An 18,470-nucleotide genomic window follows, 5' to 3' on the forward strand; every position below is an offset into this window, starting at 1 on the left:
TGCACACGTTCTCTTGAAGCTGCAGCTGAGAAGGAATTTTTGCCACAACTTTCCCCATTTGTAAAGGTGTAATGACAGGCGTGGGTGTTTACCTCGGCACATGCACATGCGGCATATCCCTGACAGGTTCAAGCACACACCGGAATACTCCTCTTTCTCTTTCTGTATATTCTCCGTACACCCCCCCCCCCCCCCCCCCCCCCCCCCCCCCCCCCCCCCCCGGCATCCGCCCGCTCCGCGCGCCCCTTCTTCCCCTCGCTGCAGTGGTAATTGGGTATGACACGGGATCAACAGGGAGAGAGCAAGGACGCATTTGAATGCGCCGGATGTCGTCTCCCTCACTTTTCTTTTCTAACCTGCTGCCTTCCAGCTCCTAGTCCTTGCTCACCGCTGTTACCGTAGCAACATCTGCGTGACCGCATCTTCCACCCTCCCTCCTCCTACCCGGTGTCATTTCTTTTATTAAGATTGGCCGCTAGTGCCCAAGTGTGTGTGTGTGTGTGTGTGTGTGTGTGTGTGTGTGTGTGTGTGTGTGTGTGTGTATTTGTGTGTAACTGCTCAACAGTGAGGTGCATAGCAGCAGAGCTTTGTCAGCCTAACTCCATGCTCAAAGCCAATTACCAGAGCCTCACTACCGAATATAAAGCGTACAGCTCAGAGGAATCCCCCCCCCCCCCGAACAGGCAAAATGTAGCCACTTGAATCAAACCTGTTACATTAAGTCAATCAAATACATTATTGCACACCTGGGTACACCTGAGTGTAGCTGTGAGGGGATATCTCCAGCTGAAAAAGTCACACTGCTGCCACCAAATACTCCACACAGCTTTGAAAAAGAGACAAATAAATTCCTTCCTTCCTCATATTCCGTCTTCCCTGGTCAAAAAGTGTTAAAAATGGGGTGAATGACAACATGCTGAAACAATCATTTTCTTACCTAAAATCTTCTTTTTTCATTAAACTCCAGTTCAGGCCCTGAGGGCAGTCTTCTTCTCCGTCCCCCTAATTATTGCCATTTTATTTTCTGCTGGCTAAAAGACAGAGGTCGGGGACTTGCAGTTGTTTCTAAGAATTGTTCTTTGTTTGAATATTAATTTTGCAGGAACAATAGTGGAATATTGAGCTGAGCTTCTACATGTCCATGTAAACTTAGCTACGCATAGCTGTACATGCACGTGTACATGTAGGGTTGCAAGCCTTTTATGTGATTCAAAAGATTTTTTGAGAATTTAAAATGCCAATGCAGATTCTTTTAGATACTTAAAACCCAAAATTACAGAATTATCAAGGGTAACAAAAAATGTAGCCTAATGCTATGCTGATTTACAATTAGTATTAGAGAAGAAAGGCAGGGAGAGAGGATGACATGTCTTCCACAGAGCTTGTCAGAGCTCGTCAGTCTACTGCTAATTGATAAACTTCTCCAATCCACTTGTAGGCTACAACTACCGTATATATAAATACTGCTACTGTATTGATTCAATACAGGACGCAGCATTTTATTTTCAAATACGGGACGATCCCGTATTATACAGGAAGGGTGGCAACCCTACATGTAAACTTGGCTAAAAGGTGAGTGGGCATATACACATACTGTAAATACCCTGTATGTCACACTGGCATAAAAAAATTGATGCATTTGATTACTTTTATGATAAGGTGTATTCTTTCCTCGCGGATGAATATTCTGTTTGTAATCACAATGTAATATTACAATAGTTCAGGTGCCGGTTGATTTGGCAACAACTGGGGTCACTGGTAATAACGGCAAGTGTGTTTTAACACTACAGGTCCCAGAATTCAGTAGCCAGCAAGCACTCCCTGAGCAGCTATACTCTGTCAGCAATATGACAGAAGAGCAACTGGTGTATGTGTTTACAGTGCATCCAAACAAACATCCTGGCCTCCCATCATGCCAGGAGTGAGATGTGATTTCACATTACAAGTGGCTCCAGGCGTTTTCCAAGGTATATGTTAAAAAGAGGAAGTTACCTCGCTGAGACGTAGGCGTGCAGTCTGTCACCAGCTCTTCATTGAACACTTTTCTATGGTTGCTCTCTTGATTCATTACTCGTGTTGTTTTGTAGAGGCCTATATCAATGATCACAGTCAGTGCCAACCGTGGACACAAATGCTCCGCATTTCCTGTGACTTCTTGACAATAAATGCAACCCTGTGTTTCACCGGTGTGAAGCAGCAACGGCGGAAAAGGCTCAGTTTGCATTAGCAGTATCGTAACGATGCTCCGGGTAAACAAGGCCGATATCAACAAGATAAAATTACAAAGTGATCGTGGATTACGTACTGCATCAATTCTTCTTTAACACTCTACAGTGCTGACAATAAAAACTGCTGTATAACATCTCATACAGACATACTGGTACATTTTTGTGCCCCTCCTTTAATTAGAATGAATAAGGTGCCATCTTGGGACTGGGTGTCCAGCTGTTTTCATACAGTGCTTTGATGGGTGGGATGAGCACACTGTAACTTTTTGTCATCAAGAAAAAACATTGACTGGAGACATACAGAATTATTCCACACATTTTATTCATGAACAAATTCACAAGCTCTCATTTACTTCCATCAATTTCCTTGTTAATGATCAATATTTCTTCAATGTCTGAATAACAGCATTTTCTCTGTTCAAATTTCCGTCAGTATCATCATCCTTGTTTCTCCAGTGCACTTCTACTTCTATCTTGCATGCAGAAATCCAGAAAATTTGAGAAAGAATCTCAAAATATTGCTTTTTTCTCACTTGGCTGAGGTGGAAAAGTCGGCGAAGCGCAACAAACGGCAATGGGAACAAATTTAGCAAATGAAATGAATGGTGACATAGACGAAGCGAGTGACCGAAGAGTCGGAAAAATAGCGGCAGCTGAAATAATCAGATCTGTTTGGACAGTCCCCAAATCAATACATGAAACAAACATGAAAATGCCATATTTCCATCATGTTCTCTACATTGTTTTACAGCATTTGACTGGAGCTCTTAATCACGTCATCTCATTGTGTCCTTTTCTTCTGCAATGGTTTAACATCACAGACTGGAGGATTAGTACCACCAGCTGCTGGCATATCAGTAGTAGATGGTAGTTCTGTTCAATTTTGCGCCGCATTTTGATGGATACCCGGCTATTGACGATCTATGACACTAGATGCTTTTTGTGTCCTCCTGATGGATTTTTCTTTTTTTTTTTGTTCAACAGAATCCTGAATAAACCACATTGTATTTTTCTTTGGGGTCTCCGTCATCAGCGACTTCCCCTTTGTCAGGCTGTTTCAGATTCCTCACAGCTCCAAAACTCACTCATCTCAAACTTACAGTTCATTTATTGAAAAGTGGTTTTCATTGCCACTATTTCATGGTAAAATTGAGATTTCAAATGTTGAGTCTGAGGTCCATAATTAGGGAACGGCACATTGCAGTCAGTGCCATAACCATTCGAAGATTTAAACAGTGCAGTGCGGCTGGTGTCAGGCTCTAACTAACCACCAAACAAACCAAGGTTTCTTCTTATGTCATTGTTGCTCTGTGAAGCACTGTCATTCCAGTTCCTTTCATTTCATTGAAAGGTGTTCTTAAAGGACATAAAGGCGGTTTGACTTCTGCTGAGGAATCAATTAATCACTTAGCTGAAATGAAATACACAGGGCATTAATGCATTAACTAGTTGAGTAGTAGATGAGTAGAGAAACTAAAGACACAGATGAGACCCGATATGAATGGTTTAATAAAATCATATGATACATCACAGGTCTAATGAATTTAAAAGTCATGGCCAGGATTACCTGAGCTTATTCCTGTGTTGTTTAAAAAAAAATACAAAACCATAAAACTTAAAAGCAGTACAATCCTCTTTCAGTTAAAGATCAAAACAAGGACGGTCCCTTTGCACCTGATTCAGCTCCAACCTGGAATGCTTTTCTTCCTTTTCATTCCATACAAAAGCAGCAGAGGTTTGGACGTAAACTGAATTTCATTCAGCTGATGGTAGGAGTGACCCTGACTTCATCTTTACAGCTTAAATCTTAGAAATACTTTCTGATGATCTTTTAAATTACTAAATTGAAAGTGTACTGACTCAGACCATGAACCTAACACACACACTCTTTCAAAAAAAGCTTTCCCGTAGAATGAAGCAGTGCAGTGCAGCAACAACTTTAACCGATGATACTGCGGATAAATAGCGTAATAGGAAATTTTTAAAAACAAGGCATGCTAACAGCAAATCAACTCTCTCATAATTCAAAACGGGAGTGGCGACAAGTGCCACTCTTAGTGCCAAAGTAAAAGCCTTCTCAAGTAAATGTTTTACCCTTTTCCTCCCACTCTTCATCCGTGGTTGATCATCAGGTTCTAAGAGAAAAAGAGACAAAAGAAGCGATTATTAGTCCATTTGCACTCCTGTCAAACCTTCTGACCTTTGAGATGCTCTTACGTGCAGGGACCGTCCATGTTTTACACAAACCTTCCCAGGTTTGACTGACCACAATTGAAATGTCAGACCTGGTAATAGTATGGATTATCACAGTAATGGAGAGATGTGAACTCGTTGACCGATGTTACTCAGCTCTACATCACTACTCAAGAGGCTTTTTCATACTGCAATATGTTGCAACAACACCAGGCCGACAACAAGAGGAGAAGTTCTCACCACTTGTGTCTGTTGTCTCGTGTTGTTGATGCGGTTTGTGTTTGGCATTTGTTGTTAGAATTTTACAGGTCCGTTCCCCTTGACCTACAAAACAATCTCAGTCAGTTTTTCAGCTTTCACCCTTCAATGCACACGAAGTTTGGCCATGGACTTTTTATTTTTATTTTTAATCCATTAGCTATTTGTGCTACTTTACAAGAAAAATCCCTTTTACAATAAAGTTCTGATTCGATGAGTTTAATCTCCTTCCGTAATATTTGGTCTACCCATTGTATCTTTGGTATTTTTAAGAGCAGGAACGTTGAGAACGGGGTGTAATCAGGGCGGAATATATGAAGAGAGGGTGTGTTTTTGGCCGACATCAAACACAATCACTCACAGGGCTCTTCTCATGTCCATTATTGTCGGTGCGCGTGCAGCAAATGCAGCAACTCTCCAGAAGGTGCAAAAGTAAAATTTTGCCCCTATATGTCTCAATAGTAGATGATGTAAATTGACTGCACTTATATTTGCGCTTTGACTGGTCGATAAGACATTTTATAATACAAGCCACATTCACTCATTCACACACACATTCTGGTGTGTGCTGGGACAAAATCACAGTATTTTCTAAATTGTTGTAGGCCTACCTGTGGCCATTATCTACTGTAATGTCTTTATTTATTGGCTGATGTATGTGATAAGCTAATATGAGACAATAATATTGGGTTGGTTGATTTTTCAGCTGGGTTCTACTTCGCTGAACAATAAAACCTTTTCCATCATTGAACTCTCTCTACAGAGTAGAAACATTTCAAATTCTTTGCTTGTCCACATTCAAAACCTTTTTTAAGTGCAAAAGGAACCTTGTCTGGAGGTTATAACTGATGGCTCTAACTCAAACTCTTTCCACTCAACTCTTATTTTCAGAACCCTTTAATGAAAGCCTTTTTAAGGGTTCGGGTGAAGAGCCTCCTGTCTATCTTTTCATCTGGGCGACAGATTCGCGGAGACTGGCCTTGAATGTGATACTCAGAACACCTCAGACTCAGTGACCTCTATGAAAGCTGTAGTCTATCAGGCCTATTTGAAAACAGATACATGCCGGTGATCAAAGGACCGCAACCTCGAACCTTCAACCATAGATCAATGAAATCCTTAAAACCCAAGAAACACACCGTCCCTGACCGCACGTCTGATGCCGCGACTCCGAGCTGCGACGCACGACCAAGAGGGCTTCGCTCAGATTGTGTTCTCTCCCGTGAAATGGCTATGATCAATTAACACCTTGAAATCCCGCCAAGATGATCAAGAGAGAGACAACCCATAAAGTCAAAGTGATAAATAGCCAACATGAATAGAGCTTTTCCACCATTGAGACCAATTCCTATTTCAATAAAGCACCTTGTTAGTGAGATATTGAGTTTCAGAGCATGAAGAGGACGCTCATGGGCGTTTAATGGTTGGTGATTGGCTTTCTATGTGAAAGTCAATATACTCTTTGAAGCCTTATTAGTTATTACTCATGCTTTCCAAGGGAGACAATATCTAACAAGTCAGCTCGTAGCCATGAATGTATAACCCTGATTACAAGAGGGAGGCTTGAACCTGAATACTTCATCTCCCACACAGAATCCCAATAAACACAGAGCCAGACATACTAAGGCTTTTTTGCTTGATTTTTTAGATGCAGATGTGACACATTCAACTCTAGACAAATGCTCACAATAACAGTGCTAACATGCTGATGGCTAGCAGGTAATATTTACGTTGCCCCACTATCTTAGTTTAGCATGTTAGCAAACACACTATTGCTACTTAGAAGTAAACCCAAAGTACAGCTGAGGATGATGGGAATGTCATTTTGCGGGTATAAAGTATGGGACAAAATTAAATTTGACCAAATGGTCAAATTAATCCTTTTGGGGCGTGATATTTTCAGTAAAAACACAAATGTCAATCTCATGCTGGCTAGAGAAAAAGTTCGAGGATCAGGAAGTAGCCCATTCGGGCTCATCCTGTTCGTATGTACACAATTTCATGGCAACAGTTGTGGAGATATTCTAATCTGGACCAAACTGCCTGACCAATCATTACCCTGTGTAGCTAAAGATATATGAATTAAAACATTTTTTACCCTATACCTAACTAGGAAAAGATTCCTAAAAATAGAAAATAGAGCAATAAGTATCAAAGAGCACAACACCAGATTATTTTGTATCGGAAAACAAGTAGGAGGAGTTGTGTGGTTTGTGTTTAGAAAGTTGAACTTGACATCCAGCAAACAGGCTGAAACCTGCACTGTTCTTTCTTCTGATAAGAAATGAACAGTGACTCCATATACCTCACTTTTCTAGTACGATATCAGCTGCATCAAACCATCTCTGCCTGCTGCAGTCTGAGCTGCTGGACCTGCTGCTGCCTGCTAATCACTCTCTCTCTCTCTTCACAAGTTGTGGTGTACGTGGTCTCCGGCCGTGCCAGTCCGTTTCTATTTCATTTCCCACAAAGTTAGTCGGACTCATATTACATTATTATACATTAGACCCTTGGATAGTGATATTATTATTTTATTGGCAGTAGTTTTTATTAAGTGAAGTTGAACTATGGCCAAAGTAAAGTATCATTTCTTTTTGAGCTTGGTGATGTCAGACAAATCCCCCACTCAACCTAAAGCTCCAGCAGATGAGCTCTAGGGGTCCAGACTGGAATATCAAAACAAATATTGGATGGATTGCCATTCATTTTTTTTGTGACAACATTCATGGTTCCCAGAGGATAAAATCTCATGATTTTGCTGATCTTAACCTCTTGCGTCTTCATGTATGACATATTTGGTTTTGAATCACTTGTCTCAATAACTATTGGAAATTGCAATTTTTTTAAATTAAAATGTTGAACTTTGGTTTATGATCGAATACCTGCCAAACTGATGCCATTCCCAACAGCCTTAGTTGTACTTCCTGTTTAATTCTAATCAGCAAATGTCAGCATGCTAACATGCTAACAGAGTAGGGTAAAGAAGGTAAACATACCCACCTAGGCATTGCAGTATATATATGTATATACTGTGTATATATACAGTATATATGTATATATATATGTGTGTGTGTGTGTGTGTGTGTGTGTGTGTGTGTGTGTGTGTATAAAAAATCAACACCCTTGTTGATGTGCTTTGGTTTCCCAGTAAGAAATCAATCAGGCTCAGTCCTGCTTGGCTTCAGAGGCTGGGCAGCAGCAGGAAGGAGGGTTGTTTCAGAGTGACCACTGGTCCCACTGCACCTCCAGTATAACTCCTGTTGCCCACGTGGAACGATGCATTGAGCTGAACTGACTGAAGGCCAGGGGTGCATTGACCCGTAGCCTGCTGGTAAAGAGACATAGACAGTGGGTATGTATGTACTATATGTGCATGCATGCATGTGTGTGTGTGTGTGTGTGTGCACTGTGGAGTTAATACCAGCTGTGAAACTCAAACCATTAAAACAAGAGAGAGACTCACAGAGCAGAGTGATCAATACAGCTCCCTTCTCCTGTCCTCTCATCTCATCCCTATGGTGCCCTCTCCTCAATTCACGTTCTCCTGTCTCCTTCTCCTATTTGCTCTTTTCTTCTCCTCTCATCCACTCATCAATCATACACTTTTTTCTTAATTTTTTCTCCCGGCACTCCTCCCTCCAACTACTTTCCTTTCTGCTCTAACTCCACATTTCACTGGATCCAGGTGGTAGATGTTTATATTTAGTACAATAACTTCAATGCAAACCTGAGAATGCATATTTTCTCTCCTTGAACGTTTCTGTCATTTACTGCTCACTTGAAAGAGAAATAAAGCAACAACTCAAAAAAAAAAATCGCTCAAAGGAATGTGTGTATGTTCAGGATTGCCCCCCCACCCCCCCCCACCCACATATGCTGCACAAACAGAAACACTGAAGGACAGGCGGTGGTGATCTTTGACCTGTACAATCACAGTTTGTCAGGTCAAAAACACCATCTCTGAAAAGTAGCTGTCTCAGCACGTCTCACTGAGTCACTGGCGTCTTACGTGGTGCCTTCAACTTTCAAGAACACTTAAAAAGGATTTTGATGCAACCTGCAATAACAGTTTAAAAAGTATATGAATATTTCCTGAGAAATACATTTATTAAAAAAAATTAGATCTGTAATAAAAAAAAGAAAAAGTAAACTTCCTGTTTCTAAAATACAGAAATAAGAAATGCACTTAAAAAAAATCCTTTCTAAAACTACTTTAAAGATCTTTGAAACCTTAAAATAAAAAAACAGACATACTCTATGCATTTACTTTAGACTGTTCTTATGTTTATATCTTATTCTTCTGAATATCATTATCAGTATTTCAAGGTTTCCAAGGTCAAGAATCATCTTTGAACCTCAGCTTTTAAGCCAACATTCACAAGAAGTCCTTACAGTGCTCTGCTAAAAGGGACATTTGAACATTTACTATTTCCCATTTCAACTGAGCAAACTTCACCTACTAATGAAAATCTGACTGAAACTCCAGAACAGAAACTAAGTGGACCTTGTGATTAGATCGTTTTCTCAAATCTTTGACATGGTTACCTCTGTTGAAGGACCAATGTGTAAGATTTAGGGGGATCTAATGGCAGAGATGGTTATAATATTCATAATTATGTTTATATTAGTATACAATCACATTGCTTAGAATGAGCTACATGAGCTTCATTAGCTAGAATCTTACATTGGTCTAATTGCATTTGCACTGTCAAATTAATTTGTCTTGTTAAAGGATAAAGCCGTTGTTTCTTTCAATAAATCTTACGAAAACAACAAAACCAATGATGTGTTTGTATAATTCTACTGTTTTTTTTCCCTATCGATGTGTCTCTGTTGCGCTCAGCTCAAGGCCAACTGGTTCCCAATGAAGACGTAAATCTTTAAAAAAAGACTAAGGAATACATTGCTTCATTTTTTTATGTAATTTCCTAAATCAGCTGGGCACTCTAGTTTTTAGCAAATGTCACTCAAACAGGAGGAAACAGTGCATTAGGACTACTTTCAGGGGTGGGTTAATATAAAATTTGGTCCTCTAATATATATTTATGACAGCAGGATTGTGTACATTGTATTGACAGTTCATTGTCATGGCCATGAGGGGACGTGTCACTGATGCGTCTATAACAGTTTCTAGGTAAAAATGAAGGTCTACAACACAAAGGAATAAGGTACGCACAGACAATACGTTGGTTTTGGCTTTGGTATTTGTTGACAATAAGAAAAATACAGTTTATCACCTGGCTTTGTCAGTAATGACCTCGTCTGGAAATATACATGTGTTTGCAAGGAATAATGGGAACCTTACTAATCTATTCGCTTCAGACATGAGCAAAATTTTTAATAGTATGTAATGATGAGAAATGTCTGTGATGCAGAGGTCCAATGCCTTTTGATGAAGAGGGTGGTAACTGGATAGAGAAGGAGGAGAACACATACTGCAAAGATTTTTGTCTCCACTAACAAAGTTCCTTTCCGGCTGCCTAGATACACTGTCCACCGCTTCAAGAGGAACTATAGTTACATATACATACGTATATAGTTAGTATATATAGTATTTTCATTATAATAATCATAATTATATTAATAATAACTTGGATTTTTATAGCGCCTTTCAAGGTACCCAAGGCCCCTTTACAGGGAAAGAAACACAAAATAAATAATGAACAAATAAATGAAAACTTGACGAGACAGAACAGGGGTGGCAGAGATTGGAGGAGATTGTAGTAGATGAGGCAGCTAGAGGCTGGAGGCTTAATCTGTTCATTATATTTTCAACAGATCACTTGCTCTAAAAACCAGATAAACTAAATTTACAATGATAAAAAAGTGCTGTACTACTGACTACGGTGTGAAAGTAATTAGTACACAGACAGGTTTTGAAAAATCTGTGCACTTCTACTGTATTAAAGAAAACACCTCATAACTCACCCACTAACAAAGTAATGGCTTTCCCACCTGCTACTCTAATTGAAGACCCATCCTGAGTTAAAGTGAACCGAGAATACTTGCTGGGGTTACATCTCCCTGCCTCCTAGATACGTAGCACGCATTGGTATCTGGGCTTTAACAACATGTGGCTCTGGCCGGCAGATCAGAGAGACAGCGTGAGGAGAGTGGAGAGAGAAGAGGGACAGAGGCAGAGCACAGTAGGAGATAGAAAGAGAGCGAGACAAACAACAAACAGTAAGTCAGGAGAGCTAGAGGAGCAGTACAAGTCTCCCCGCCCTCCATTTTACCTGACCCAACCTGGGAGCCTTGACTCAATTGGAAATCCATTTTATCTGATGACTGGCAGGCAATTGGGGCTCCCAGGTGATAGGCTGAGGCTCTGTGGTTGATTGGCCTGACCACTCCACGACTCAGCGATGGAGGGATGGAGATGGAGGGGGATGTGGAGAAGAACACGTATTGCACAGATTGTCTCCACTAACAAAGTTCTTTTTAGGATACCTAGATAATCAGCTGTCCACCGCCTCTATCAAAAACACAAGAACAGCACGGGCAAACTAGAGAATATTTTCATCATCAATTAATCTGTTCATTACTTTTTCACATAATCAATTAGCGCAAAACACAAAGATATTCAATTTATAATGATATGCAGCAGATGAAAACAACAAATCCTCACATTTGAGAAGCAGGAAACCTGTTTAGATTTTTAGCCGGATAAATGACTTAAATAATTCATCAATCACCAAAACAGCGTCCAATCAGCACCCACAGTTCTCAGTAATCAGCATCAAAATCATGCAGAATCAGTGTGCTGTACAGACTACCTAATATTGTCCACGAAGGTTTTTAAAGATAAGATTAAACACCTCACCATGTTGACCGCTGTCTTTTAAACTGTGGTCAAGTTGCAGGGTTTCTGGTGTTAATATGCAGGAGTTGTTTATAGACAGTATATAGAAAGACTTCCTGGGCTAAGGTGAATTACAGCTGAACATAGTAAATTATACCTGTTAAACATTGGCATGGCAACTGTGAGTTCGGCCTAACAGAGCCAATAGAATGGCTATAGACTCTTTGTCTTTTCAGCCTGAGAAGTTCACCACTGCTTAAGAAAAGGAGACTTTTTTATAGACAAGAAGTGTAAGAAAATGTAGGTGACCCCTTTTGGATTGACCTGCTTTTATGTTTTAATTTGTTATAAAATGTGATCTGATCTTCATCTAAGACACAAATGAAGACAAACACACTGTCCCGAAGCTAATATCATACAAATAACTATAATCTTCTGTGTCTTCACTGAATTCACCCATTAAGCATTCTTAGTACTGGTAGAAAAAGTAAGTGAACCCTTGGATTGAATGAGCGGTTGAACCTCTTTTGGCGGCAACAACCTCAAAACAGCTCTTCCATTAGCTGCTGATGATTCAGGAGGGATTTCGGACCATTCTTCCTACAGAACTGCTTCAGCTCAGACATATTTCTCTGAGTCAGCGGCTCTCTTCAGGTCATTCCACAGCATCTCTATTGGATTAAGGTCCGGGCTCTGACTGGGTCACTCCAAAAGGTTGTTTGAAGTTTGCAGTGGATTTACTTTGATGTTTAGTGTCATTGTCCCGCTGCATCACCAGCATCTCCTGAGCTTCGGCAGGTGGAACCACCCTGACATTATTCTGGAAGAGAAACTTGGGGATTCATTTTCTCACCAATGACGTTTGAGCTGTCCGGGTCCAGAGGCAGCAAAGCTTTTTGTTTTTCCCAAACAATTCAACCTTAGTTTCATCAGTCCATAAAGTATTTTCTCAGTAGTGTTGAGGAGTGTGAAGCTTGTCTTTGGCAAATTTTTGAGGAGCAGCAATGTTTTTTTTTTTTTTGGAGAGGAGCAGCTTCATCTGTGGTGTCGATGGCAAGACAACAAGATCCATGATTTGTGTTTGGTAGACGCATCAACAGAGACGTTAATCAACTCCGATTGATTCCGTTAAGCGTTTAGCTGTTACCCTGAGGTTCTTGGTTACATTAACGATCATTTTGCATTGCGCTTTTGGAGTCATCTTAGCTGGACGTCCACGTCTACAGAGAGCAGCCACAGAACTAAATCATCTCCATTCATCGACGGTCTGTCAAACTGTGGACTGATGGAAATCTGAACCCGTTGGGATTACTGTGTAACCCTTTCAGCTTCATGCAAATCAACCGTTCTTGACCCTAAGTCTTCTGGGAGCATGGTTCACCTCAGGAGATGTTTCTTATGAATAACAAACTAAAAATGTCTATAAGTACTTCTTTTTTTTATGGCTCTAATCCACACCTCCTAATTCCAAAGGGTTCAATTACTTTATCCTGCTACTGTACGTTACTGCTTGAAGCACTGAGAAGAAGTGTCCAAACCTAGCCTCTGGGCACTAAGTACATTATACAGCAGCACGGCATGTTAGTGTAAACAGAGAGAGTGAACGGTTATAGCACATCATCAATTGGAAGCACAAACAAAGATGTGCTGGATGAATGATTTCACTGGAGTAAAAACACCACAAATGACCACAAAGTTCATTAGTCATTGTTCTAGCATAGCATAAATAATGCTGCATTCGCTACATTTGCTAGGCAGAGAGTTGTAAGTAACTGAAAGAAACAACAAAAAAAAAGCAATTCTTTAAAAATTCACATTAAAGTCAACTTGTCAACATAGCTCTGGGAGCCAACAATAACACAATGGTATTTATTTATTTACAAAAAGGCCAGAAAAAAAAAAAAAAAAATTGATCTCTTTTTGGAGTACAGGGTGTGAATTGGACAGCAATCACAAAGGAGAGGCAGGCTCCCACTCATAAAGAGAAAGAGGAGGTGGAGAGACAGATGGATTGAGTGACAATGGGACACAAAAGAGAGGCTGGTACAAAGTGGACTGTTCCGATAATGTTGAGGCTGCTTTGAGGCGACAAAAGCCAGTGAAAAACCCACCTAAAAGCCCTGCTGCTGTCCTCTCTTATCCCAGCTGGGGGTCTTTCTTCCACAAAACCTCTTCCTAAGCGCGTGGTGTAAGGGGGTGATGAAATGCTGACCAGATTATTGGTGTGAAATGCACCCAGGAAAAAAAAAAAGAAAAAAGAAAAAAGAAAAAAAAAGAAAAACTAAGTGTGTCGATAGCTTACGCAGCTAAGGGTGCATTCAACAGAACATAATACTGGGCTGTGCTGAATTATTATTAGGACCCCCCATCAGAGAATGCAGAAAGAGAGAATGAAAGTAGGGGGTCTGGCGGTACGAGCAAAGGTCAGGGTACAGCTAGCGAGGGGTACAAAAGCTGGTGAAAGTGCCTCCCTCAGAAGGCAGTTGTGAGTACGCCCCTCCACCCCCCCACCCCCTCCATGCTATCCGCACCCCCCCCCCTCGTTTGAAAAGCTTTGAGGTGTCTGCGGGCCACCGGGGACCTCGAGGCAGATGAAAGAGGAAACAGAGGCACTAGATTTGGTTTGATGTGCTGTTCGATTGCACTCTGCAGCGCAACAAAAGACAGGGAAATGGGACTACAGCAGAGGGAGAGACGGAAGGGGAAGGGCAGGGGCAGACAAGAGAGGTGGCAGATAGAGACCCAGCGAGTGTTACGTCTCGTAGAGAAAGAGACAGAGTACGAAAGAGTTCAGTGTGCCACTCACAGTGGCTGAGAGTTGTGCGAGAATGCACGTTTGTTGTCGCTACTTAAGGAAGATGTTGGGCAGAGCAGCAGTTACACTCTACAAAAAAAAATAAATAAATAGTTTGCATACAAAAGGGCAACACACAGCGGCAGCACACAAGCTGACACGCATTTCCACACCAAGTAACAGTCAGTCCTATTTCACAGCAGCTGCACTGTACCACTTGTTCTGTGTGGGTTGTGTGCGTCCTTCAATTTTTCAAAAAAGGGTATCCCAGCAATTGTGTGTTAAAGAATTCACAAGAGTTACTTATATGTTGTGAGAGACTGGACCCTACGATTCCCATAATGCAATGAAATGGTGTCTTTATGTCATTAGAACATCCCTGTTTTAGAAGAATTTTCTGGTGTCAAGTCTCGAACCCTGTCAAATATGTCATCCAAGTTATTTTTTCAGGGGCGCCTCGGTGGCAGCGGCCATGGGTTCAAATCCGACCCGTTCGAATCCGAGCCGTGACCCTTTGCTGCATGTCATTCCCTCTCTCTCTCTCTCTCTCTCTCTCTCCCTGACTTTCCTGTCTCTCTCTCACTTCACTGTCTGAATAAAGGCAAAAATGACTTATTTTTTCAAACTCTCTTCAAAGCCACAAAACTCAAACAACTGTTGTTAACAGGCTGAGTAGTGCTCATTATGACGAGTAAACAGAACTTCAAGTGTAAAATCAGTTAAAGCTGTGAAATCCTGTTTGATCAGGACTTTAACTGCAATATCTACCGGTTGCTTATTTACACATCCAGCTGTTAAAGAGCAGCATTATCATTCGTTGGAAGTTGTATTGGAAGTTGTATTGTATGTACATATATATATATATTATATATATATATATATATATATATATATATATTGTATATATACTGTATCTGCTTTAATGTGCTGAAAAAAGTTTGAATAACTGTACTATTTATTTAAATGTTATCCTTCACTGTAATACAGACTGAATACACTGACAATGAACTTTGTTTCAACTCAAGCTAAGTTGATAACTCATGACCGTTTGTTGTTTAAACTCGCTTGCTCTATCTTGTCAAACAAACATACAACTCTTCACTAAATCAACTCAAGTTGAGGTAACTTCAACTATATTAATACCAGCAGCCATTTCAAGTTAAGTAGACAAGTGTGTAAATTGTTTCTACTAGATATCATCCTTTTTCCTGACTAATAATGGCAAGTTTGCCAGTTTAACTTCACACTGAATCAATTTAAAACTCATCCGTTTAAAAGTACGAAATTTATTTGAGCAATAACAAACTTTAACATTAGTTTTTGGTACATTTTCAAAAAAAGAAGTGTCCCCACCTCATGCTGATAATGGAGAGGTGGAAGTTATTGGGATGAAAGCAGTTCAAATTTGGAAGACAGACTAGCCACTTATAGGAAAACAGAAAGCTGTTAAAAAATAAAACATCCTTGCTATCAAATCAATATCCAGGTTTCTCGAATGTATAGCAGAACTGGGAGAGGGAGGTGTAGATAGAGTAAGAGGCATATGTCATGTGCAGTCACAGAATGTGGAATATTAACAGATTAATAAAATCATACAAGTAGACAAGGCAATTTCATGTGTGTGTTTCAAGTCCTAATACATAATTCAACAGAAAAACACTGCCATCATTTCTCTTGAATTTAGTTTTTCACAACTGCTTATCTAAAGCTCCAGGTTTCCTCTTGATAAGAAGAAGTTGACATGCCTTTTTGACCTCTGAATTCTTTAAACAACTGGTGTTTTGACCATGCTGATCATTACGCAAGAAGCAAACTCCTTCTACAAGCAACAAGGACAATCATGTCAACAGTGCAGAATGACAAAGGTTTCCTCCATGTACATGCGCGAGGTGTCACAAGTCCATACATTTCTGCTTCTGATATTTTTCGGCAGTACTTGGCTTTTGTTTGATACAATTTTAAAACAGCGTGAAGCAGCTTTAGATGTTCATATTACTCCTTACCAGCATTCAAACTTCGAGTTTATATTGTTTTTGACCTCTAATTTTTTTCCATATTTTGTCCACACATTACTTTCTATAGGGAAGTAATGTTCAAAACTGCAGAGTAACAGTTTCCTCCCAGCTAAGGCTTGAGATGTGTAGTCATCAGTCTATAAACCACAGCTCAGCAGTTTGTGTGTAAGTAGTATCCTAGCTGAGCAGTGGTCGGGTTTCATCTTCACGATCACCCTCTGCAGGAATTTAAATGAGTGCTTCATATCGCAAGGGTACTCCACATTAAGGCAGTACATGGTGCCCATTAGCATAGCAAAACTATCGCTGGGGGATGAAGAACAATCGTCTCCTCCACCAACACGGCCACAATGAAGCTTTCAAGAGGAAAAGCGTCATACATGACACCATCGTGTCCAATCAGAACTCCGTCCCCTTCCTGATCTCATCCAAGGTTTCGCCATGAACCTAAAACAAATGGACAGATTTAATCCTAATGTACATTTTATGTATTTCTAGTTGTGGTCTTAGAAGATATGGACAATAAAACGACTTCGGAATGAGTTCAAATTGCAAAGTGTCAATTTGGTGCAGAGTTTATTATTCATAATTAAAATAAAATTATCATAAATGCTCTTTAAAAATGACCTATCACAACTTAATTTCAAATTTTGGCCTGATGTACTTCAGTGAAGTTAAGGCTCTGTGATATTGCCAACAACATGGAAAACGTTTATTTCAACTGCATTTAAAGTCAACAAGGCCTCAGAGGGGGAAAAAGTAGTTCAAAACCTCTACTGACACAAAAGCAGAACTATTTATATTTTTAGCTTCATCTTTAGTGTCCACTCCAGTTTTTTTAAGTGGTGCCAGATAGAGAGCAAGCGACTGTGGTGTAGAGAGAGAGAGAGAGAGAGAGAGAGAGAGAGCAGCAGTGATCAAGTGAGCTAGAGAATGAATAGAGAGAGGGACCGGCGCTAAGTGAGGGATTGAAATGTTATTCTCTGATGTTTTCATGGCGGTTAAGTCCTAAAACAGAAATACAAATCATTAAACTCTAAGCAGATAGTCAGTGTGTGTGGTCACTTCACACTTGAAATATGTACCCATTGAGATATTAAAAAAAAAAAAAAAACTGTGCAGCTAACTAGCTAGTTACCACTTAGCTGGCTGCTAACTACTAATTTTGCTAATGCTAGCTAGCAAGTAAAGCTTAAAGCTGAGTAATGTTATATACATTTACTGTATATTCTAAAGAAGCACCCAGCAACTATTTTAGTTGTTAAATAGTGTCAGAATTGTTTGCTGTCTTTGGAATACATTGGCTTGGTCTCTGTGGATAACCAGTTAGCACTATATGCTTCAAAATTATTACTAGTTCTGTCTTACTCAAAAAATTGCTGCAACTGCTCTGTATTTCCTCAGCTCCCACGGGTTCCAAGGACGAACCAGGGGTGTGCTCAGTTTGTCTGTTACTGCATTAATTTCTACCTTTTGGTTGTTTTTTTTGGCAATTTGATTTGGTAGGACTGTAATTCTAGATTGACACAACTATGTTTAAATTCAATCATACACAAGACTGGCTATGAACTGGCTCACTAACACCCGGCACAGTAAGAGTTTAATTTCTTTGCAACAAGAAGAAGACTACGCCTCTGATCATTTGTTATGAAAGTTTTGTGATGCAGTTTTCTTTGAAAGTCCTCAGCCTTCCAACCTGAGTGAGTCATTTTTCACAACACTGAGTCTGAGGGAAAGAAAAGAAAAAAGTGAAGCCTAATTCACTCTCTAAATACCCAAAAGTACAGGGCTGTTATTTCACTGGAGCTGTGAATAGCTACATTAAAAAATATAACCCACAGAGCACACAATACAAGAAAGACGAACAACAAAAGAGAAAAGAGTACGAACAGATAATGGCGCTTGCTGGTGATTGGTTGTGATCGGCTGTACAATGATCAATGCTGCCTTGAAAGGAGGCAACGCTGATGGTTTATGACGGAGGGAATAACTGCCAACAGTATGAAAATGAAATCAATAAGTCAACTGCAGAGCAGGGAGAGAAAAATGAAGGAAGCGGCCGAGAAAATGAAAAGAAAGGGTTTAGAGAAAGAGCAACAGATAGGAGGCTAGACGGAATAAAACAACAGAGACAAAAACAGTGGAGTAGTCACAGAGAAAGAGAGAGAGAGAGAGAAAAA

The 18,470-nt window shown here is 40.2% G+C and overlaps 1 protein-coding gene across 3 annotated transcripts in view; it reads right to left on the reverse strand.

Annotated features, from left to right (window-relative positions):
* Positions 1-3,161: 3,161 nt before the first annotated feature.
* Positions 3,162-18,470, reverse strand: part of LOC111230673 (MICOS complex subunit mic25a-like) — a 79,317-nt gene continuing 64,008 nt past the window's right edge. For 2 of the 3 annotated variants that reach the window (XM_022757474.1, XM_022757472.1), the window contains one exon: positions 3,162-4,363. In XM_022757474.1, the coding sequence (XP_022613195.1) occupies positions 4,340-4,363 (24 nt within the window). In that variant the 3' untranslated portion in view covers positions 3,162-4,339. The remainder of the gene's footprint in view (positions 4,364-18,470) is intronic. The other variant, XM_022757473.1, reaches the window with a different exon arrangement.

This window comes from Seriola dumerili, unplaced genomic scaffold (assembly GCF_002260705.1).
Source record: "Seriola dumerili isolate Sdu_G_001 unplaced genomic scaffold, Sdu_1.0 BDQW01000278.1, whole genome shotgun sequence".
NCBI classification, from domain to species: Eukaryota; Metazoa; Chordata; class Actinopteri; order Carangiformes; family Carangidae; genus Seriola; species Seriola dumerili.